At 46.4% G+C, this 23,773-nt stretch overlaps 2 protein-coding genes across 10 annotated transcripts; both read right to left on the bottom strand.

Moving 5' to 3' along the window:
• Window positions 1-5,114: 5,114 nt before the first annotated feature.
• Window positions 5,115-7,478, bottom strand: NDUFC2 (NADH:ubiquinone oxidoreductase subunit C2). The gene is made up of 3 exons (XM_074932883.1): window positions 7,263-7,478; window positions 6,208-6,351; window positions 5,115-5,306 (listed from the first exon to the last, which is right to left on the bottom strand). Exons 1-3 carry the CDS (start codon window positions 7,399-7,401, stop codon window positions 5,257-5,259), a joined length of 333 nt encoding a protein of 110 aa, XP_074788984.1. The 5' UTR covers window positions 7,402-7,478; the 3' UTR covers window positions 5,115-5,256.
• A 1,629-nt stretch (window positions 7,479-9,107) lies between these two features.
• ALG8 (ALG8 alpha-1,3-glucosyltransferase) lies at window positions 9,108-21,731 on the bottom strand. Of its 9 annotated transcripts, none has more exons than XM_074932802.1 (13): window positions 21,624-21,731; window positions 20,885-20,963; window positions 19,425-19,618; window positions 18,003-18,112; window positions 17,016-17,083; window positions 16,340-16,466; window positions 15,656-15,759; window positions 15,416-15,536; window positions 14,984-15,123; window positions 14,025-14,164; window positions 12,303-12,400; window positions 11,146-11,218; window positions 9,108-9,806 (listed from the first exon to the last, which is right to left on the bottom strand). In XM_074932802.1, the coding sequence occupies exons 1-13, from the start codon at window positions 21,701-21,703 to the stop codon at window positions 9,575-9,577; spliced, it is 1,566 nt and encodes a 521-aa protein (XP_074788903.1). In that variant the 5' UTR covers window positions 21,704-21,731; the 3' UTR covers window positions 9,108-9,574. The 9 variants fall into 9 exon arrangements, with proteins under 9 accessions (XP_074788903.1, XP_074788919.1, XP_074788910.1 ...); XM_074932818.1 differs by having other exon boundaries at window positions 14,025-14,130; window positions 14,984-15,082; XM_074932809.1 differs by having other exon boundaries at window positions 15,416-15,530.
• Between the last annotated feature and the right edge of the window lie 2,042 nt (window positions 21,732-23,773).

Raw genomic sequence — 23,773 nt, 5'->3', positions numbered from 1 at the left:
AGCATCTAGCCCAACCCCGGGCTGTGTGCAGGGACTCCTTCCACTAGATCAGGAAGCTCAGAACCCCTCCAGCCACAGGGAATCCACAACTTCTCTGGGCAACCTGTTCCTGTGTCTCACTACGCTTATCCTACAAAATGTCTTCCTTACGTTGACAGCAACACCAGCAAAAACTGGAGCCGGTTTTCTGTGCACAGAAGGGTGTGAATGTGCCAAACACACAGCCAGGCATGCAACAGCAATACGCACCCTAAACCTCGCTGCTCTGCACCCAGAAGGGAGAAGGAGAGACAACGGCCCACGCACAAGATATTCTCCACGTTCAGGGCTTTCTTCCAAGGTCTCCCTGGGGGTGTCCCACCACTGCTGGTGCTGCCATGTGCCCCAAAGCCCCCCATGCCTTTCTCCTGCCCCTCAGAGTTTGTGCCCCAGAAACCTGCTGCCCCAAGCGCGACTGAGCCTGGGGACCATCCCGAGAGTCAGAGGAGCTGCACGTTTCAGCCCCTCTGGGAGGCAGCTGCCCCCAGGACCCCAGCTCCATGTCCAGGTTTGGGTTATGTTGGAGGTTCCCATCTCGCCTCGCCTGGTCAGACCATTTTTTTTTCTGGTTGTCAAGGCCGTGTTGGCTTCAGGTTGTCCTCCCTGTTCTCCAGCAGTGGGGACACGGTCCCCAGCCGCCTGTAGCCAAGTAGGCGGCAGGCAGGGGGACAGGGGCTCTGGAGGGGGCAGCTGGAGGCTGGATCCAGCACTGCCCCACACCTGAAAGGGTTGTGAGTGGTTCTGAGCAAGGACAAGGACAGTCCTGGTTGTGTCAGGGGAGGCAGAGACATGGGGGGCTTGGCACCACAAGGGGATAGGGATGACATGGGGACACTCAGGGACACTTGTGGGGTGGCATTTTGCCCCTTCCTGAGCCGTGGCTGAGGATGTGTTCCCCACGAGGATGGGGACTGGGAGAGGCTTTCCCAAACCTCAGGTCTGCAGCTAGAGACCTGAGGAGCTCATTGCACCCCACGGGGGCTTGGCACCAACCCCGCTCTGTGCTGTATCCACACTGCTCCGGGCCCTGTCCCTTGTGTGTCCTCACAAGGCTGACGGCCAACTGCTGCCGGTGGAAGTGGGGGGGTCCCAGAGCGTTCAGCCCAGCTTTGGGGGGGTGGGAGCCAGTGTTCGCCCTGGCTCTGGGCCAAAAGCCCCCCGAATCTCTCAATGTCTGGGAAGGGCACCCATGGCATCTCTGAAAGCAGCTGCTGAGCCCCACGTTTGCCAAAACACAGGTAAGCCAGTCTGAGGACTTCAGAGCAGGTCTGCCCCGGCATGTTGCTCCTCAGCCTTGGCAACGGTGCAGCCTTCTGTCTTGTGCAGAAACAGTGAGACACGAGGGGGATACTGGGAAACACCTAAGCTGTCCCCATTGCAATGCCACCTCCAGGAGGGGCGTGAAGGACCAGGCTAGGAGAGAAGTGGAGCTGTAAGATGTACATGGGGACTCCAAACAGACTTTGGAGCTCCTCTGCCTCCACGCTGATGGCGGAGCAAGGTGCTGAACCATGAGGAATGGAGGGACATTGGTTCCCAGAGAGGTGAGGACCACGCAGGAGCTGATGTCCCTCTGGTGGTTTACCTGGCTGGAGCTCAGGGGTGGGACTTCTGTCACCTGGAGAAGATGGTGGTCACAGCAAGGAAGGGCTGCCATCACCTCTGGCAATGGCTTTTGGCTCGGGCTGTGTGCTGGCAGCTGGAGAGGCTGGTGGTGCCCCGGGGAAGTATCGGAGTGGGACATGGGGTGAAGCTCCCCACGGCTGTTGAGCATCACCGGTTAGAGACGCAAGGGGCTCCCAGAAAAGGTCTGTGACGTGGGAGAGCTGCAAGGACACGCTGGTGACGCACGGGCCACTCGCAATCCCCCAGGAGCCCCAGGTCCCTCTCTGCAAGCTGCTGCCTGGCCAGCCGGCCCCGCTGATTCATGGGAAGCGTGTGCCTGCTCCGACTGCCGGGCATTGCATCACGCTGCCCCTGGGAACACGTCAAGCCCCAACGGTGCCCTGCTGCTGGCCACCGCTTTGGGACATGACTGATAAGGGACACGAGATGGTCACAGAAAAGGTCTTTGTCCTTAAAAACCGCAGCGCAGGCCCCTGGCAGGACGGGGGCTGACGGGGCAGATCAGGCCCTCCCCGGCGTGGCAGGGGGACGCTGGCTCTGCGCTGCCCTGGAAAGGCTCCCGGGGCACCCGCACTCTCGCCACCTGCCACCGGGAAATAACCTTTCCCATTCACCTCGCTGAAGCAGATCAGGGTCGCAGGTTTATTTATATCTGTTTCACACCATCTAATTAAGCAAGAAAGCAGTGACCTGGGCACAGAGGTGCTGTATCAGGAAGACAAGAGATTAAGTGCAGTTTCAAACCAAAATGTTCAACAGTGAAGAAGTTCCAAATACCCTTCTGAACCCAGCCCCAAGAAGTGCCAGTCACACAACCCCACCGCCCCCAAGGACGGGTGGGCTGACAGCCCCCGCGCCCCTCCCGGAGGGCAGTTCCCTCCCGCACACCCTGCCTTTGGATTCGGGGTGCTCTGGCCTCAGCCGTGCCCCCTCCCGCTGCCCATCGACCGCTCGTGCAGGCACCAGGGGGAAAGTACCCCCCAAATTCACACCTGCACACCTCAGGTCTGGCTCCCTGCTTGGCCGTGAGCCACCAGGGTGTGCTCAGGGCAAAGGCGGGCACCAGCCTCCCAGGAGGAGATGGAGGGAGGGGATCCTTCCCTCTGCTCAGCCCTGGTGGGACACATCCCAGTGCTGGGTCCAGTCTGGGCCCCAGTACAAGAGAGAAATGGGCAGACTGGAGAGAGTCCAGTGAAGGGCATGAAGGCGGTGGAAGGACTGAAGCATTTTCCATTTGAGGAGAGAGATGGTGTTTGAGCTGTTCAGCCGGGAGGAGGCTCAGGGGAATCTTCTCCCTGTGTATAAAGACCTGATGGGGAGCGTGCAGAAGACGGAGCCAGACTCTTCCCTGTGGTGCCCCGAGACAGGACAAGAGACCAAGGGCACAAACTGAAATGCAGGAAATCCCACCTGAACATAAGAAAAAGCTTTCCTTTCTCTTACAGTGAGGGTGGTCAAAACCACTTTCCCCAGCTGCCCAGAGAGGTGGTGGAGTCTCCATCCTCGGAGATACCCAAAACCCAACAGGACAGGGTCCTGTCCCTGGCCCTGCTGAGCAGGGGTTGCACTAGACCATCTCAGAGGTGCCCTCCAGCCTCCCCAAGGCCGACCCTGGCTCCGTCCCGGCCTGGTGCCCCCCGTGCTCTCAGTCCCGGAGCTGCTGTGGGCTGCTCAGGGCGTCTGATGGGGAGGGTTCTTGGCCAGGCCCGGGCTGTGATGCCGGCAGGGCTGCTCTCGGCAGTGTCCAACAGGCTTTGGCTCCTGCTGTTGCCCCTCCAAGGCCTCTCCCTCCTGCTGGGATGCTGAGGAATCCTTTCAGGCTGACACCTTCTTGAATTTCAAAGTCCCTTTTGGAATTCCCAGGTCACTATTTAATCCAGCTGAGGGTCCTCTTCCTCCTTAACATACCCAGGTTTTGGGTAAACACCTTTCAGACAAGTATCAGCTGTTTCTTATCACCTTATTTTAGCAGAGGGTGTTATCAAGGCCATTAGCTGAGGGTGGGCTGTGTGAGACCCCCACACCAGCCCTGCAGAAGGCAGGTGGCTGGGCAGGGCTCACTGGGCATTCTTGTGACAAACCCAGTGTTTTTCCTTTGTCCTCAATACGTCTCCAATCAATACATACTTCACTGCAGGGTGGAGATCTCAGACCATGAACCCCAAAGATCTTTTGGGGGCTCCCTGTTGCTGTTTTGAATGTCCTGCAGCACATGTGGAGTTTTCCTGTGGTGCTGCCTGCTGCCTGCCCACACCAGGCAGGAGAAATCTAAAACCCAACTGGACACAGTCCCTGAGCAACCAGGTGTTGCTGACCCTGCTTAAGCAGAGCTATAATTAATTCCCTGGTCACTATTTAATCCATCTGATGGTCACCTTCCTCTTTAGCATAACCAGCTTTGTGCAGGGACATCTCCCAGTACCTCAGGGGCAATCAAAGCCCTGTCCAACCTGACCTTGAACACTTCCAGGGATCCACTTCTCTTGCATAATGTGTTCCAGCATCTTACCACCCTCACTGGAGAGAAGTTATGTCAGCAGCAAAAGCCAGTCCCCATTTTCTATCAAAAGGGGTGTGTGTGCTGAATGCACGGCCCAGAGACATGGCACATTCAGGGGGACACTTGGTGCTGTCACCAGCCATCTAAGGCTGATGCTGAGCCTGAGGCTGAGGCTAATGAGCCCCTGGTGACAAGGCAAGGAAGGGGACCCAACAGTCCCACACCTCAGCAGGGCAGCAGCACCCAGAGCACGGTGAGAGGCTTCCCCAGGGGAAGAGACGCTTGTGAAGGTGCTTTGAGACGTGGCACAGAGCGGAAAGTCTCCCCACAGTGCACATGGGGAACGCGGCGGCACAAGGGGAAGCCAGGGGAGATGCTGAAAACCAGTGTAGGAGATTGATAATTCAATAAAAAGCATTCACAGCTGGAGTAGCCCCAGCTGGAAGCACTCTGAGCTCCAAAGGGGCTGAGCAGTGAAATTCAGGAGCTGCGGCTCCTCAGCCTGTCTGGAACATGCTGGGTTCAGTGTGTGGATTCGGGAGCCGACAACCAAGTCAGAAAGTAGAAAGGTTGGATCCTGATCCAAAGAAAAATCAACACAGTAATGCAAAATTGGAATTAATTAGGGAGAGCATCTATTTTCACCAGCAGGACAGAATTAACTTCACAGCAATACCTTGGCTACAGTCTACAGGGGCTGGTCCAGAGCATGCTCAAGGGTTAGGAAAAATGTCAATGGGAAATAGAAATGAGGAACTTACACTTCTCTGGGTTTTATAAAACATATGCTGTGTGAACAATCTTCCATTTTCACAATTAAAAAACTGGAAAACTGAAAAAAACCTGAAAAAACCCTGAAAAATCAAAGTTATTATCCTATTACAGATATCAACCACCTCTATACTCATACACCATAATGGAATAGAACCTCAAATAATTAAACGCTAAATATTAATCATAGCTTTTATTACATGAAAGCGAGTAATGGTTCATTCCCCAAGCCATGGACGGTTGAACAGTTACAGCCAGCTTGCCGAAGCTCCCGGTACAGAATTAGTGCATCCAGCAATGTGTCACCCTGGGAGAAGTCCTCAGCGAACCGGGTGGAACTCCTCAAAAATCTCCCCTATTCTTTTCTTTTCTGCAAGAGGCAAGGGGTGGAGATGGGAAAACCTTATCAGCATTTGAGATCGATTCTGAAGATATTTTAATATTAAAGTCTTACGGTTAACAAAGCCACCAAAAAGCTGATTTTTGCTACCAACAGTGAAGTATTAGCTTGCTGCATAAACTAAATATGTAACTTCTTTTCCACAGATCCCTGTGAGGAGATCGCAGTATTAACACTTTTATTTCCACCTATTTCTTCTGACACGGCATCATGCAGATCACAATCCAACAGCCAGAGTCATCTAACCGAACTGTACTAGAAATAGATAATTTTCACCAAAATTTGCCATTTTATTGATGGGTTTAGTGACTATGTTTAGTAAAACGCTGTTCTTCACCATGGCCCTAAGCCAACACCACTTCAGGTTTCCTGCCATTTCTGTTTATTCCTTTCTCACCTGCTCTGCTTATTTTCTGTATATTCATCATGCCGTATTTGAATCAACATGCACTGCAACTTCAGAAGAATAAACAGTAAAACTGCAATTTTACAAGAATAAAACCCGTAATTTCTAATTTTCACTACTTTATTTCTTCTTCTTTGTGCCATTTGTGTAGTGGCACAAATGTGATCTACTCTTACTTTTTTTTTTTGTCTTTGCCATTTTTTATATGAAAATAAGCTTTCAGGAGGAAGAGTTGGTCATCGAGGCAGCTGATCAGCTCAATAAAAATATCTATTTTCAAATCATAAAATCCTTAATACTGTTGCAACTGGGGTTGTGAATAAGCAGGAAAGAGTTAGCAGTATGACTTGCTCGAAAAGAACAGATTCTGCAGGCAGCCCAGCAACTTCTTTACATACATTAGCACTTATTATCTTGTACATTAGAGCAGGCTGAGGTCTTTTTTAAAACATCAACTTATAATACCTGCTATCTTAAAGTCTTCTGGGTGGTGCCTGACGTACTCAAACAACTCTCTGTCCAGTTTGGCGTAGATGTATTCCGTACGTTTAAGAAGGTAATAGCCGACGAACCATCCCACGGTAGTGAACAGGATCTGGCGGTGAACACCTGCAGCAGGAGGAGGAATGTGCCCCTGTCTCAGCCCATCTCCTGGCCCCAGGCGGGCTCCCCGCTTTCCCCAGCCCCCCCACTGTAGCCCCCCACACCCCAGCTCCTCTCTGCCCGCTTCACCCCTGGGGACAGGCCCCACTGGTCCCTACAGCACCCTCACCTGCAGACCTCCCATGACCCCCACCAGCCCCCTTTCCTCGGGGCTCCCTCCCCTTCCCACCACCCCAAATCCCTCAGACAGTCACCCCAAATCCCCTCCACCCCCATACGATTCCCCTTTCCCCAGGCCCCTCTGATTAGCTCCAATCCCCCCTGCCAACAGACCCCCCACACCTCGCTTCCCTCCCTCCCACTCACTCCTGCCCCTACAACCCTCAGTCACCCCAAATCCCACAGAGCACCCCTTTCCCGCCCATCCCTTCCAGCCCCTCACCTTCCCCCAGCCCTCTATCCCTGAGAGTCACCCCAAATACCCCACACCCCCTTCCCCAGCCCCCCAAACCCGTCTGCTTCACCAGCGCCTCACCTCAGGGCCCCCCTTCCTTCACTCTCACTCCCAGTCGCCCCAAATCCCAAACACTCCCTTCCTCAGCCCCCTCTAATCCCCCCTGACCCCTCACCTCAGGGCTGTCCCCCCTTCCCGCCACCCCTGTATCACACAGAGTGACCCCAAATCCCACACCGCCCCTCCCCAGCCCCCCTCTCCTTCAATCCCGCCCCTATATCCCTCACAAGTCACCCCAAATCCCACATACCCCCTTCTCCAGCCCCCTCTAATCCCCCCATTCCCTCACCCAGGGCTGTGCCCCCTTCACTCCTTTAGCTCTGAGTCACCCCAAATCCCACATTCCCCCTCAGCCCCTCACCGCAGGGCTCCCCCCGCTCCCCCCCCCCAGGCCCCGCCGCACCGGCTCGGATGACGGGGCGGCGGTTGAAGCCGTTGTCCAGCAGTGCCGCCAGCCAGCCGGTCAGACCCAGCCAGACCGAGCATTTGTTGACGAGGGGAGGCGGCGGCAGGGACCGCGACTCGTCGGGCAGGAACACCATGGCGGCGGCCCCGCCGAAGGTGACCGGGCGGAGCGGTACGGCACCGCTTCCCCCTCCGCCGTTCCCGCCGCCCCGCGCTCGGGTTCCGCCGCGCCGCTGTTCCCCTTCCCCGCTTTTACTTATTTAACAACAACAGCGAAAAAAACCCAACAAACCCAAACCAAACACCCCACCGCCCAGATCGGGCGGCTTCCCCAGGGCTGGGGGATTCCCGCCATTCTGAGCCGGCTGGGGGAAGCGGCTGAGGCCTGCACAGCACCAGGGAGGCCAGTCTGTCATTAAATCAGGGTTTTCATTAAACCCTAAAATCAAACCCAATTCCTTTCCGGAGCTCTTCCAGCCAACAGATTAAAGGTTAAGACCTAAACTGCTGGCTTGCTTTTTTAATTAATATAAAATCACATCAAACCAGGCGCAACTGCACCAGGATTGACATAACCATTAAAAAACCACACTGGAACACATCACAGGTCTTAAGGCATTCCCTGATTCTTTCCTAAAAAATTATTTAGCTGTTCTCTGAGCAGGATGAGGTTGGGCTGTCACTGCTCCTTAGTGGAAGATACCAAAGTTGAGGCAGGAGGCCTTGGAGGAGTTTAGCTCCACTCGCCAAGGGGCTGCTGGAGAAGAGCAGGGAGAGGGTTTTTTTCAGGGTATTACCATTCCCCTACCCAGGACAGCACCTACAGATGAACACGAGCACCGTGGACGCCTTACCCTGCCCAGAGCTTTGAGGCTTAGATCAAAAGTAGAGCAAGGTGGAAGTGGCACTGAAGCACTGCCAGCAGTCACAGCAGCTAAAAGGAGTGTATCAAAGGAGTTAATGGAGTAGAAAAAGCAGAAACTATGAGAAAGTAATGAAAACCAGAGTGAAAAAAGATCTGAAAATTAACACACTGGCTGTGAAAAGTTTCAATGTACAAGTTATTTGATTACACAAATGGCTACAGCAACTAGTCTACTGTCCACCCACTGTCCTAACAAGGGCCACATCAAGAAAATGTTCCAAGGACATGAAAAACACAACCATCCCCTGTGCCTTCATCTCTGAAGGTCACATTCTCCAACAAACATGGAAGAAAGTTCAAGAACTGCTGAGGGGAAAAAAAAAAAAAATCCATCCCCTTTCCCCTTCCAGTTTCATGTGTCAGTACTGAGCTTGAAACCAGACCCCAATTTCTAAAGCAAAATCTTTTAGACATGGTTATATAGGGTTTAAAAAAGTATGAATAACTGCATCAAGCTGTAGGTAACTTGCCTTCAAGGGTAGGTGAGTCTGTAGAGGCAGAACACCTCTTCCTCAATTTACTAGAGGAACTGTGGACACTTGGTCTTTTGTCATGGTTGCAGAATTTCACATGAATTGCAAATAATGTGGCTGGATAATTGTATTTATCTGATACATTTAATGGCATTGAAAAAATCCTTTTCAGAAACACACCTCAATTTGGTAATCTGGTCTACAAGAATAAGTATTATAAGACTATGAGAACCTCTTTGCAAAGAATCTATGAAACAAGGAGATCAAAGGGAAACAGACACATTAAGCAACTAGTTTAGAGCTTGAGATTCAGGTCTTCAAGAGTTTGACAAAGCACCTCAGGACAAGTTGACAGCTACTTGTGTAGTGTCCCTCAAAAGCAGGGCTTTGGCATGAGCTGAAAGAACCACAAGAAGTGCTCAAACAAAAAATATCATGTTTTTAATTTACCTATTCTACAGGACACAGTTACAATGCTCTTACACAGCAACGATCCCTTGTAATTTGTCACAACAATTTTTATTCAAACACAAACAGTAATGGGAAAGCAAGGCAGGTTTTCCTCAGGACCGAAGTCTGGACCTCGCTTGTAAGGGATGGCCCAACTCTGAGTTGTTAATGAAGCAAGCCTAGAGATAACCAGAGTCTGATAAAATCCTTTAACATGGTTGAGCTTCACAGTTTATCCACAGCAAGTGGCACCTCACCGCAGCCCAGGTTATTGTGACGAGTGCTTCTGGTCAGAGGTATCCTTCTTGGGCAGTATACAAGTGTTGGAAGAAAACTCCCCTCATGGCGATGGTACATGTATGCTGTGTCTTATCAAGAGTTGTATGTCCTAGTGACAACCCCTCACCGTGCTGGATTATCCCCTCAGAGGGATAACCCAGGACTGGTCCCAACACCACAGCTTTACTCGGCCTTTTGTCTAACTGAAATTCTCTCAGTCAAGACAGAGACATAGAGTTTCAGCCAAGCGTATGTGACACCCAGAGCACAGTATACAGAGGTCAGCAACAGAGGGACAAAAGGAAAGTGCCTTTTCCAGGGGGTCAGAGGAAATATAATTTCACAGAAGATTTCCAAAGGCACTAGTTGGATAAGGTAGATTGTTTCAAGCCAGTTAAGGAGAGGCCTCTCCCTCCTGTCAGAGGAATTAAAAAAAGACAGTGTTAAAATACATGATGTTAACTAAAAATAACTGTTTTTCAGCTATCACTGGTGGTCAGTGCAAAGAATATCCCCCGTTAGTTCACTATAAGGCTTTAAATAACAATTTGAAGAGTTTCAGTAGGAAAAACACCCGTGTGATTACAGTACAGCTCATTTCCTTATCATGTGGCTTCTACACCGAGTTCCAAGATGCCTTGGAATCTAAGTAGAAACCTCATCAGCTGCTCTGCTTCACCTCACATCATTTTTGTGAACAACTGAACAGAGACCTTCATGCACACATTTGTTCCAAAGTGGTTCCATGTCCAAAACCTGGAAATTTCAGATTTATCTTCATTTCCTCAAGCTCTCTGTAGGATGTACTATGATCCAATCTCTCTTGAAAAGGACATCGGTGGCAGGGTTTTGACTGCAGGTAGTTTACAGGGGAATTCATGTTGTTCTTGAAGGAAGCTGGTTTTTTTTGAAAATTAGGGACAAGAAACTTGAAAAATCTCCATCTCTAGACAGAAACTAAACTCCTACAGAGGTTTTTACTTAGAGCTCTTGAGACAGAATGATTGAATTGTGGAATACTAAGGGGGAAAAAGCAGCCTGGCTGAAAGAGGATCACCTACAAAAAGCAGGTAACTCAAGTACCGAATACAGGTTTTTAACATTTCAAACATCTTCATTACAGCTTGGCTTTGCCATGAAAAGTCTGGGAAATAGGAAAGTGGGGACTACAAGGGTTATAAGGATAAACGCCATCTTTGGTAAAGTGGGTAAGAAATCCAAAGCCTGTAAAAAATACACAGGATGATTTGGGCAATGATATATTCCAACAGCCAAGTGTTTGCAGATTTGTTGACAAATTACAGCTTGTTAATGTATGTTATTTATAAACTGTCCCTTCCACGCATGGCAATACTAAGTACCACTGCAAAAAACCACAGTGGTATTTCTAACTGTTAGCACAAATAAACCACCTCTAGATAATTCACTGTAGTGAGTGCTCCAATATTAATTAAATCCTCACTGGCTACAGCATTACAACTTTGTGCTTTAACTGCTCAAACAAGTGGGGATTTGAAGCCTGCTGGGACTAACTGGGTAGCTGTCAATTCAAAAGTTACAAGGATGTGCTGTAATAATCCTAATTTAAGCCTTGCCTCCTGAGAAGAGCAGAGGCAGCAGCATCTTTTGACTAGTAACACTTTGATACTTCAGCATCAGTTTTCTGTGCTGTTTGCCCCTTATGACAACACTGTTCCCCATGACAGAAGAAATGGTTTTGTCCTTGGCATTGGAAACAAGTTTCTTTAAATTACCTGAATAGAGAATTCAAGGAAGAGAAGCTATAAACAGTAAACAGCAGCATGAGCAGTATTTTAATTGGAAGTTCTGAAATAAAAGGAACATAACATACTTTTAAAATTAATTACAAAAACCTTTTGCCATATAAATGCCAGTATCTTTAAATCCTACTAATCTTATTTGCATTGTCCAACTTAATTATTTTCTCCAAACAGAAGTAAATGTTTTACAGCTTAGGGCACCTAAAGATAAGCATAGATATTTACTAAAGCAGATGCCAAGCAGTTGCAATACACTTAGTTCAATTATCTATAAACATATTGAACTCAATTATAATTACAATGCAATAGCACTGCAAATAAGATTTTCCTATTAAAAATAAATCACAAATTACTGGGCTGGGAAGCTTAAAACATAAATGTGACAAACCAATGCTATCTAGTGCTAGGCTGTGTGGTAAATAAAAATTAAGTAATAGAGAAGGGGAGGAAGTTTCTCACTTCTCAAGGCAGCAGCTTTGCTATGCAAATAAGCAGCATCCTCAGACCACAAGAGTGTGAGTGTCTGGATTTGAACTCTCCCAGAAGGCCAGCAGTCAATATAGTGCTATAGTGTCATTGTAGTTATGAAGGCCCAGGGTTTAAGTGAAGCAAACACCCTTGAATCATTGAAAGGGGAGGCAGAAAGGAACAGATTTTGGTCACAAAGCCAAATCTGTCCCTGTATGTACTGATTGAACTGATGCTGCTGAGTGATTTTTTTTAGCTTAAGCACATTACTGATAGCAGGAAGCAGCAGTCAGCTGGAAAAGTCAGCAGGAAAACTGCCTACCAGGCTTACGTTTTCAAATCGTCTTTATCACTTTTGCTTCACATGGTTATGTTAAACAGGGAAGCTTCTAGAACTGTGGCAGAATGAGGGATAACAAACACTGACTATGACAATTTCCCATTTCTATTTTCACTTAAAGCTCTTCCACAGCTTTTTAAACCAATATTTCTTTTCACTAGTTCTCCAACTAGTTTGTATTTATGGAAACAGGCTGACATATGGCCTCCTGAAACTTTCAACTTATTCCATGCAGTAATGCAAAACCATTACCTGCGCATCATCTCTGGAAAAAAACCCAAAGCAGTAAAGTAAAAACACAGAAAGAAAGAAAACACTTTACCTGGTGGTGTGAACAACAGTGGGAAAAGTGAGAAATGCCCTATGGTTGTCAGAAGCAAGTAGATGCCAGCATCCTTCGCTCTCTGAACAGACAACAAGCTAAAAATTACAAGAATTTGTTACCCTTTTGTCTTTCAGTGACGGAACTTAATTTCAGCAAAACACTACACAATTCACAAGGAACTGAAGAACACATCAAATTGACTTTCACAGGACCTCAGTCCTTCCAAACACTGGACCTGTGATGAAGTCTCCTGCTTCCAAACCACGTGGCCTCAGAGATAAAAATGCAGGAGAAATATCAGCCAGGAAACCCTCCCCCAGAAAACTACACACACCCACTAAACACAAATATCAGAAAGGCCTGAAGTTTTCTACAAGTGATCTTTTTCCTTTGCCAGCTGGCTGCCAACACAGTCACCCCTACTTTTTCTTCCTCCTTTTGTTTCTTCAGTGTTAATTCCCTTCCTCCCACAGTTTCCACTGCAAGAGTTTAAGCATCACTAAACCTCTGAACAAGGAAAACAGTTTGTAGCAATACTGGTGAGGCAGCTTATGAACTGCAGCCTCACTTCTACTCTGAACAGGCATTAAAGGTAGAAACTGCATACTGTTCTTGTCAAGCATAGTGCAGAAGGTCCCCTTCCTCAGGTGGCTCCTGAATAAGCTATCTAGTGTTTTAAATATGAATCACAGCACTCATCAAGGCTTGAACTGCCTGGTAGCTAAAAGACTAAAATATTTTTACATTTGTCCTGGCCAGAGTAGATCTCTAAACTATTCAGAGAGAAAAAGGACTAAATCTGCTATAAATGCTTGCGAAGCTTGAGTACAACAGCAGTATCAAATGTCTCAAGCCAGATAAGCCAATTAATTTCTCTCTTTAAAAGGTAAAGCCACAAGACACGCCACAAATGTGTCTTGGAGTTTTTGGGTGCAATGAATGTACTGCACAAATGCAGTAATAACAGTGGGGAAAACAAGCAGCCTGGTTTTGTCCACCATGTCACATGAGTGAAATGTTAGATCAAGCCTGCTCCCAAGCTGTCACTAAGAAAAGGAGGCTTCAAAGGGAAACTGAATGTAACCTTCTAAGAGCTGTGGGTCCACATGCAGCTTAAAACTGAACCCTATTCTTTCATAAGCATGGTTTGTTTGTCATTATTCTAACAGCAATCAAGCATCTGAATCAAAACAGATTTTCTGTGTACCATGCATCTTAATACAATTCAGCATTCAAAGAAACACCAAAGTGTTTACGTAGCACACGGGCCTGTGTGTAAGACTCCTAAACTGATAGCTTAATCATCCCAGAACCATATGCTTCTCTTCTGATCATCTGTAAGTTAGTACAAAGCTTTGCTGTGCCCCACAGAGCTGATACGAAAATTGGCTACTACCAATAAAGCTCTACTTAAAGCTTCTGTCAATGCAAACTGTTGTAAAGTATAAGCCAGTTAGTATGTCATAAAAGATACTGTTCAACACTACACCAGTTTCCTACATATGCTATACCAGCATCAGCACGTTCTATTGCAAAGGCAGCTACATTTTATTGTGCCTAAAATTAATTTACTTGAACTGCACTAAAACTTTATAGCTTAAGGCATTCTATAAACACATTCACTTTGAGATACACTGAAAAAGCGATCCTTCTTGAGGATTCCTCAACAAGTGGCTGCAGGTTCAGTCTGGCCAACGACTACGTACAAAATTCACTTACCTTAAAGGCAGAATAGCGAGGAGTATTGCTTTTTCATGCACGTGCCAGCCAAACATGAAGGAGCTCAATGCACAAAGAACAAGGCACTGTAGAAAGCCTCTGGGCCCTTGAGGTTTAAACCAAAGACAGAAAATAGAGGGCTAGAAACAACAGGCAAAAACAGGACTTCAGTGAAGAGTCTGGCAATCCTGAACACAAGCCACTGTCCAATGAGATTATTTCAATGTAAATAAACACCACTGCACCCAGGCTGTGCTTGTGTGGCACAAGTGTTATCTAGCACTGGAGGAACACTGCCTAATCTGGATGTATGAGTAGAGCCTTAAGGACTTCATCGGTCTAACAGGAAGGAAAACGTAGACTGAAAGACTACAACTAACTCTTATTTGTGTCACAAGAACTGCCTTTGAATCTAACCCAATAAACTCATTTTATTGAAGCTACTACATACAGGCATTGAAACAAATACTTCCAGCTAAAAGCCAGTTGCTCATTAGAGTGAAGAAGACTCTGAACCCAGATAATTACTTACTGAACCTTTAATTCCGTCACGTGAAGAATGCTATGTCTACCTGTAGCTCATTCTGTTAGGAACACCTAAGCTACCCAAACAGTTCCAGCAGTACCTCTACTCACATCCTAGTTCAACTAACTTATCACAGAAGGTTACTACTAGCTCTGCATGCAGAGTGGTTTTGATCCAAGATTGCTTTTAATATCTTAACTGTTCCAGAGCTGACACAGGCCATCATTTTAGCCATACTTGAAGAAAGTAACATTGTGCATCAAGATAAATATTAATACCACATTTATCCTAATCATTGCTTATTTTTATTTTTGTTTTTAAAGAAAACTTATTTGTTGCCCTGGAATTAAAATTCATGTGAAGCGCATGCTAATCAAATAAGATCTACGGGGAACAAAACACATCAAGTTTCCAAAAAATTATTTGTTCTTACCAAAATAGATATGAAAGTACAGATTAATGTTGCCAGTGGAGTCACACAAGGGAGGACAGTATGCTGAAACTCTTGAACCAGCCCTCCTGTCATTGAGGCTTTAGGAATTTTTGTGGGATCAAGAAAATTACACTTTAAACCTAAAAACAAAACATAAAAAGCACACAAACTGATAAACATTAATGAAGAAAATGAAGTAGCTGAATAAAGTATATGGCCAAGTCTTTTTTTTAAAGGATAGCAGAGAGGAATGATTGATTTCTGATCCACTGAAGGAAAGTTATCATGCACTGGATTATGTAGACAATCGGATGATTTAAGGCAATCTGAAAATGTAATTCATTACCTGCATTTCATATGGGGAAGGAAGACTAAAATCTAGAGAGCTCTATCCGCATTTAGCCACCATATAGTAAGATTAGCATACTGTACCAAAAATTGTTAGTGCTTTATCCACGGCATTGTACAAAGCCCAGAAGTTAGGGGCCCAGTAAGCATGGCAGAGGCCTCGCTTGAAAGGAAAAAGCCGTGAAATGACTTGATGCAGCTGGCCCTACAGAAAACAAAAAAAGAAGAAAGAAATGGCCTCTTTTGATGAGAGATGGTTCATATTTTTATAACACGATTTTCTAACAGTTCAGGGGAGTAACAGGTACAAAAAGCAGTTATTACCAATACTATGAAGGGGCCCAACGAAAGAGCAGAAACAAGGCAGACAATCAACCCCAGAAGAGTTACATGAAGCACGCTGAAACTTCTCCACTTCAGGGATCCGTCTACAAGAAGCAAAGATTATGAAAAGCTACTGTTGCAAGTGGAGAGGGAGACAGAGCATTCCACACTAACAGTGAATTGCTAGCACCTAAAGAAAAAAAAACCCAGCCTTTTATGTAAAATCACTCCGTTGCTTTCTTCAAGTTAATTTGCATTTACTTTTTCCACATTACAGCTCCTCCATTATACAGACTTCTAGTATTTTCTCTTTCAAAAGAAGCACCACCTCTGTTAATGTGAGGAATATCAAACATGTCTTTCAGTGCTAAGGAGAGAAACTCAAAGGAGGACTTTGAAATAGCTTCTGATACTATCTAATTGTTTCATATCCAGAATAATTATTATGTCTTCAAACTACCATCTGTGGTTTGTTCATGTTTGGTTTTCTTAATAAAGAACTCCCTAGAAACATGAATTTTACATAAATAAATTTCAAAGATCTTTAAAGATCTGGCCAACTCTGTCACTCAAACAATTTTCGTTTGACCCACAGACATTTTATTTTGATAGCATCTGCATGTCTTGAGTCTTCCCCCTAATTAACACAATCCCCCAAAACTGAGCAAGAAAACCCCACCTTACCTGCGTTATTTGTAGTAAAACAATAGGATCGTAGTAAATAAATGCCATATGCTGGGGCCACATATATGTAGATGTGTTTGAAATGCAGAAGAACAGCAAAAAGAAGAGCACCCTCCAAGTATCGTTTCTAAAGGAAAAAGAAAACAGAACCCAAGCTTTTTCACTTGTCCTCCCTTTGTACTAACTCTTAATGGTCCTCTGTTGTTCTAAGGTGTCAGGACATTTATCATAAGCATAAGAAACACGAGTATTTAATTCAAATTACAAACTCAGTAGCATTGTGCACAACAGGTATAGAGAAGAAAACAACATTGTCACATGATACTTGGAAAACTGGGGTAGGCCTCACCTCCCTGCAGCTTCGGAGTTAACTTTTCTGAGGCCTTGGTGACTTGGAAGAAGGTAAGATGGCAGGAAAGCATGCTACATTGCCGAGGTGTGACACAGAATTTAGTTTTCTCACAGGGAACTACAGTGCTGCAGCATCAGCAAGCAATTATGGTGAGTTTTAAGCTCTCCTCTTCCCCACTAAACTCAATAAATAATTAGACAGCAATCTTAGCACCCCTCAACTTTGAGCTGCTCCCAATACCTTCAGTATAAACAGCAAAATGAAGGTAATTAATGCACCTGAAATACATATGGTTAAAAACAGGAAAGAGCCACTCAAGTTTACCTGACATAGTCGGGCAACAGAAAGAAGCATCAGCCCAAACAGAAAGCCATTGTACTGAAAGTGGATATCTGAACTTGAGTCAAGAAAGGAATAAAGCAAGCTTGCTTTATTACTATCAGTCTTCTGGGGAAGACTCAAACTTATAAACAATGAATTCAATTTAAAAATGGAACTTAAAGTAAATTCACTCCACACAGACATGAAGTCACTGCTTAACCACACCTGTAAGCACAGACAAGATCTACTAATATCAGTACACTATCTTGATGAAACAAAGCATAACAATCTGACCTCATACGTCACGTGCAACTTGTATGATATAAACCAGAACAAATGAAAGGTTAATTCTCCACTGAATTTTTAAATATTAGTTTCTTCCTCACAGTAGTTAATGGATGGAGACAGTAGCCCTCACTTATCACCTACCACCTGTAAGCAGGCAGCTTAAACCAGGACTGGGATAGACAAAACTAGTTTTTCCTCAGCTAGATCAATACACACTGTCAAGACTGACTCACATTAATTGGACCTTCCAGAGGTGTTTTGATATCCTCTTTAAAAGAAACCCTTGCTAATTCTCATGTAATATTAACCAATTGAATACAGCCTGAACATAAAGCACTTGCAGAGATTTTCCTTGACATGGAACAAACCTAGAACCACACCCAGAAAAAAAAAATAGAGGCTCTCTGCTAATACTTCTGTATGCAGGCAGAAGGGGAACAGCCAGCAGGAACAGCATGTTGCTGCCAGACTGGTCCTCCTGCCATTCTGGCAAATCAGACGAAAACCTGAACAATTTCCATTTTGCCAAATAATAATTGTAATGAAAACATGAAGTTACTGAATAACCCCAGAAACACAAACAGTAATGTTACTTGCTGTGATAGTAATAATAATATTCATGGCTTTGTACAGCATGCTGTAACAGCTTGTTAAAAAAACCAAATCAAAACAGAAAACAGCCATAACACTTTGAAAGGATACGATCCACAATTAACAACCCAAAATTCCACAAGAGCAGAACAGCAAGAATAAATGTTGGTTTTTCCAGGACATCCTTTGCAGCTCGTTTTCCATTTACACATCTGCAGCACCTGAACAAGAGCATAAGAAACAGTATCTTAATTGAAACAGGCAAGAAAAACCTTGTTGCTTTTAAGACTTGAAAAGCACACTTAACCCCAAGAAAACTATTTATCAGGATGGAAGGCAATGATAGAACTCTTGCTAAATTCATCAAGAGAAGACAGTGTCATAAATAAAGTTTAGTAAAAAAAGGATTTTAAAATTTCAATAACTGTAGTATGTTCCACATGCTAAAGCTTAAGTAACTTAGTCTCAGGTTTAAGTCTCAGGTTCAGTAACAACCATACAGTTGTCATAACCTGTTTGCTATCAACTTCTCTTAAATGAAGAGCGTATTGCTACGTCTTGATTCAAAGTACCAAGTTGTATTTAAGGTCCTCAGTCAGACATTAATCTCTTCCTGGCTCCCCTCCCAATATTATGAGCTATTTCTGTCGGTTAAAAAAATATTTTTAGTTCTCAGTGTGAAGCCATAAGGTCCATATTATTTTTGAAGGTAAGGTTAGATCAGATTAAAAAGTTATGGGTGATTTGTGTTGAATTGCTATTAGTAGAGCCATTTTAAGAAAGCCAGTTCATTCATGCATCCGAGTCAAAACACTAAAAGGAAAAAAAGTCACAACGCAAAGCTAACCTGTTTAAAATAAAGAAAGCAAATAAAAGTGCTTAGGTAGTGCTCCAGTGCAACAGAGCTCTCTACCCAGATTTTGAGCAGACAGAATAAAATGAGGGAAGACTGTTATAGCCAAAATGTTAAGGGAGGCAACATATTTCTCAAAACATCTCTCCCCCTCTACTCTTTAGGTGTAGGATAAACACTTATTCAGAATCAGAGCACACTGAAAACATACAATCTTAATATTGTTAAATCAGTTCATCATCAAGAATACCAAAAACACTGGAGTGACTTTGCATATTTGATACTTGGCTTTTTGACACAAGTTTCCTTTATGCTTCTACTCAAAGTTAAGAAAGTAATAAAAGTAGTAACAGGAAGAAACAGTGGGGTGCACAGAAGCTGTCCTGCAACTCCTACAAAATGAACCCAGCAACAGAAACACAATACCTATAATATGTGAAACAGCAGCTAATGTTTGAACGTGTACAAATCTGATCACATGCACAGCATCTCCAAGAACAAAAAGTTACCTTGTGTTTAGCACAATGTTCCAAATTTCTCCTTGAACAGGTTAAAGCAACTTTGATATTTCCGTGCATTTACAAGCTTATTTCTACAAATGAGCTTTTGCTGTTACTCTACAAAAATTTCATATATTAAAGACTACCCACTGTCCCTAAAATTAGAACATTAAGACTTACTCACGAACTGCATATATGAAAAGGATATCTGTAAAGATGACCGAAAATCTTTGGAAGAGGATGGTTGCACGACTGGTGTAATTTAGATTTTCAATAACCAACATCTTGGGGTCAAAGTACTTGGCAACATGTGAAAGTGCACATTCAAACCAAGCAAAAAATGGTGGATAATCCAGGGTCCATTCCGAAGTTGCCTAAAGACAAGATTAAATAGTTTAACACGATCCATGCTGTTTACAGTCCTTCAGGTACAGTTTGGCACAGCAAAGCAGCTGATATATTTTATCTTGGTAGCCTCTATTTAACAGAAAATACTTCTCAATAACGTAGCCATATGTATCTGCACCTAACCACCATATAGCTGTCTGTTCTTTATAAATCAACTCACAGTAATAGGGCCAATATTAAAAAAAATCTTAATAAAATAGCTCACAGTGAATATTGGTCTACATTTGAGGAATCACCAGCACCATCAGCGTTGTTACAGCCTCAAAATTATTTTTACTCATTAGTCAGCAAGTCTTAATTCTAATAAGACCTTATCAAGATCAAATACTTATCTGATCTCTTCCCATACAAACTGTTATTATGCCCCAACCAGTTATTAACTCCTTCGCTATGGAAGCAGGAGAGGAGGAAGGAGGCACAGTGCAGGTTGGGATGGGGTCTACCTGTTGACATGCATGTTCCCAAATGCTTATGTTATGCTGCGGAAATCCACCCTATGCTTTAGCACTGGGATCTCCAGGAGTTTGTTTTACTGTACTGGATTAGCCTGTCAGAAAGTTCTCTGTTGCACCAATCATTTACTCCTGGATACACAGTTCCCAGATGCTTATGTGGAGGAGTACTAGAGACTATAGTATTTACTCCAAACTCAAGGAGATGCTGCGAGATAAATTAAAATCCAATTGTGCAGGGTGAGCCTATCACCAACTTAAAGGAGCTTCACCTAGATTAAAATCGATGCATGCTAGCAGCACACCAGCAGAGGCTCAAAACTTTAATACAGTGATTGACTTCATACCGTATATACCCATTTAAATGATTCATTCTTTACTGTGATAGCTGTGTGACATTAATGACAAGAGCAAAGAGAGCAGCAATTTAAGATCACTGTGCAACTTGCTTCTGTGTTACACTGCCTTTCTAACAACACACGTACCTCAACTGTCTTTTCTAATAACCCATACGCCTTAACTGTCTTTGCCATTTTGCCTTCATAAATACTAACAGCTTCCCCAAACAATTCTCATTTTTAAACTAATTGCTACACAGGGCCAGCAAGTTGTGACTGGTATGTTTTTGTACCACTGCATTACAGCGGCCAAGCATCAGCATCCACGGCACGTACTTTCTGCAAATAAAAGCCTTTCTCCTCTAGCATTCACACGGGCTGACATACTCAATACATCTATAATTTATACACAGCTAAAAAAACCCACCAAACACGTACTTACTTCATAGTACCACTGAGAGATGGGTAAGTTGTGAGTGATGGCAAGCCAGTTCCTATGTACTTCAAAATCTGTGGAATAACTGCAAAAGGTTTAAAATAAGAGTCACACAGGTGCACTTAAAGGAGAAACATTTCAGAGGACATCAGTGTCAGCTTTCTCTTTAATCTACCTGTGGCGACCAGCTCTAGGGCAAGACTTTGATCAAGTAACTCAGTAACAAAGCCGCTGCATGAACTTTCTGTGAAGGACATATACATGTGACTATAGGACGAGAATTATTTATAGCTTGGCTTTTTCTGACAAGTAATGCCAAAATTACAGGTTCTAACCGATTTTTTCGACAGCAAATTGATTTTTACGGGGGGGTGGGGGAAAAGCTACAGTGCCTTTGAAAATTAAAAAGTATTCATGTTTCAACACATTTAAAGGCCTTGCCAAACACCAGCCAGCCGGAATGGGCTGTAAGCGCCTTCAAACGGAAAAGCACAGCTACTCCCCGCCGCCGAGAGGACGAGGAGGCAGCACCACCCCGCTCCCCACAAAGGCCCGAAGGAAATAAGGCCCTTCGGGACATCGGGGCCCGCTCAGGAACCGCGGCACCCCGCCGGCCCGCGCCCCCTTCCCCATCCATCCCCGGCCGCCCTCAGGGGCGGTGGAAGCCAACCGCCGCCGCGGCGGGAAAGGGGGGGGGGGGGGGGGGCTGAAAGGCCGTGCCGCCCGCCCCAGGGAAACTCCTTACTAGGCGGGGATGAGGAGGCACTTGAGGAAAGACACGCCGAGCGCCAGGGCGAGAAACCAGCCGCGGCCGCCCGCCGCCATGGCGCTGCCGCCCGCCGCCACGGCCCGCCCGCCCCGACAGCGCCGCCGCGCAGGCGCCATAACGGCGGCGGCAGCCCGCCCGCCGGGTTTAAAGCGTGCGGCCCCGCCCGCGGCGGCCGCTGCGCATGCGCCGCCCCGGCCCACGCACTGCGCATGCGCGGGACTGGGGGGGCAGCGAGGGCGGGAATGGCGTTGGGGTGGGAGCAGGAGCGGGGTTGGGCCGGGGCGGCCTTCGGTACTGCTCCCCGTAGGATTCTCGTAGGAAAACTGGCTGCTAATGGCCTGGGTGAGCGAACGGGGCGGCTGAGGGAGCTGGGGGGGTTTAGTCTGGAGAAGAGGAGGCTGAGGGGAGACCTCATCGCCCTCTACAGCTCCCTGACAGGAGGGTGCAGAGAGGGGGGATGAGTTAAGGACTGTTTCAGTTCAACTTCTTTATTGATAATCTTGATAAGAACATAGAGTGTATTGGGCCCCTCACCCCAAAAAGGCCATTGAATGACTCGAGCGTGGCCAGAGAAGGGCAACGGAGCTGGGGCAGGGTCTGGAGCACAGGTCTGCTGGGGAGCGGCTGGGGGAACTGGGGGGTTCAGTCTGGAGAAGAGGAGGCTGAGGGGAGACCTCATCGCCCTCTACAGCTCCCTGACAGGAGGGTGCAGAGAGCTGGGGATGAGCCTCTTGAACCAAGTAGTAAGTGATAGGACAAGAGGGAATGGCCTCAAGTTGCGCCAGGGAAAGTTTAGACTAGATGTCAGGAAGCATTTCTTTGCAGAAGGGGCTGTTGGGCGTTGGAATGGGCTGCCCAGGGAGGTGGTGGAGTCCCCATCCCTGGAGGGGTTGAAGAGTCGGGCTGACCCAGCGCTGAGGGATCTGGTGGAGTTGGGAACTGTCAGTGCTGGGTTAACAGTTGGACTAGATGATCTTCAAGGCCCTTTCCAACTTAGACGATTCTGTGATTCTGTGGGTCAAGCACTGGCTGGCTGGACAGTCCCAGAGAGTGGTGGTCAACGGAGCTAAATCCAGCTGGCGGCCAGTCACAAGTGGTGTTCCTCAGGGCTCAGTGTTGAACATTTCTGTTCAACATCTTTATTGATGATAAGGACATCAGTATTATCAGTGTATTATCAGTAAGTTCACAGATGACACCAAGTTAAGCAGGAGTGTCAATCTCTGTGAAGATAGGGAGGCTCTACAGAGAGACTTGGATAGACTAGATTGGTGGGCCAATGTTAACGGCATGAGCTTAACAAGGCCAAGTGCCAGGTCCTGCCCTTGGGCCACAACAACCCCCTGCAGGCCTACAGGCTTGTGTGAAAGAGAAGGATCTGGGGATTCTAATTGACAAGCAGCTGAACATGAGCTAGCAGTGTGCCCAGGTGGCCAAAAAAGCCAACAGCATCCTGGCTTGTATTAGAAATAGTGTGACCAGCAGAAGCAGGGAGGTGACAGTCCCCCTGCGCTCTGCACTGGTGAGGCCACACCTGGAGGGTTGTGTCCAGGTTTGGGCACCTCAATACGAGAGAGATCTCGAGGTGCTGGAGCGAGGGCAGAGGAGGGCAACGAGGCTGGGGAAGGGCCTGGAGAATAAATCCTGTGAGGAGCCAGGGAAGGAGCTGGGAGTGTTCAGTGTGAGGAGGAGAAGGCTGAGGGGAGCCCTCATCACTCTCTGCAGCTCCTGACAGGACATTGCAGAGAGGCTGGGGCTGGGCTCTGCTCACAGGGGATCAGTGACAGAACAAGAGGGAACGGCTTCAAACTGCAACAGGGGAGGGTCAGGCTGGACATTAGAGAAAAATGTTTTCCAGAAAGAGTGGTCAGACAGCGGAATAGGCTATCCAGGGAGGGGTGGAGTCCCCATCCCTGGATGTGTTTAAGGGTCTTTTAGATGAGATGCTGGGGGCTATGGTATAGGGGAGAACTTTGTAGAGTTGGGCTGGTGGTTGGACTTGATGATCCCAAGGGTCTTTTCCAACCTGAATGATTCTGTGATTCTGTAATTCTGTGACAGGGGGTTGGGTGGGGGTTAGGCCTGGGTTACACGGGCTTGGGTGGCTGTGGGACCAGGTGTGGAGC

Source organism: Athene noctua, chromosome 1 (assembly GCF_965140245.1).
Source record: "Athene noctua chromosome 1, bAthNoc1.hap1.1, whole genome shotgun sequence".
Lineage (NCBI taxonomy): Eukaryota > Metazoa > Chordata > Aves > Strigiformes > Strigidae > Athene > Athene noctua.
This window is presented reverse-complemented; position numbering and strand designations above follow the sequence as displayed.

Excerpts from the sequence above, each read along its gene's own strand:
- NDUFC2 (XM_074932883.1), bottom strand. The coding sequence starts at position 7,401 with ATGGTGTTCCTGCCCGACGAGTCGCGGTCCCTGCCGCCGCCTCCCCTC. Across the intron at positions 6,352-7,262 it reads CCGCCCCGTCATCCGAGCCG|GTGTTCACCGCCAGATCCTG; the intron begins GTGCGGCGGGGC and ends CTCCTGCTGCAG. Across the intron at positions 5,307-6,207 it reads AGAAGACTTTAAGATAGCAG|AAAAGAAAAGAATAGGGGAG; the intron begins GTATTATAAGTT and ends TGCCTCTTGCAG.
- ALG8 (XM_074932802.1), bottom strand. The coding sequence starts at position 21,703 with ATGGCGGCGGGCGGCCGCGGCTGGTTTCTCGCCCTGGCGCTCGGCGTG. Across the intron at positions 17,084-18,002 it reads TGGGTTGTTAATTGTGGATC|ATATCCACTTTCAGTACAAT; the intron begins GTATCCTTTCAA and ends ACTCAAGTTCAG. Across the intron at positions 15,124-15,415 it reads TAAAGCACTAACAATTTTTG|GTTTAAAGTGTAATTTTCTT; the intron begins GTACAGTATGCT and ends TTTTGTTTTTAG.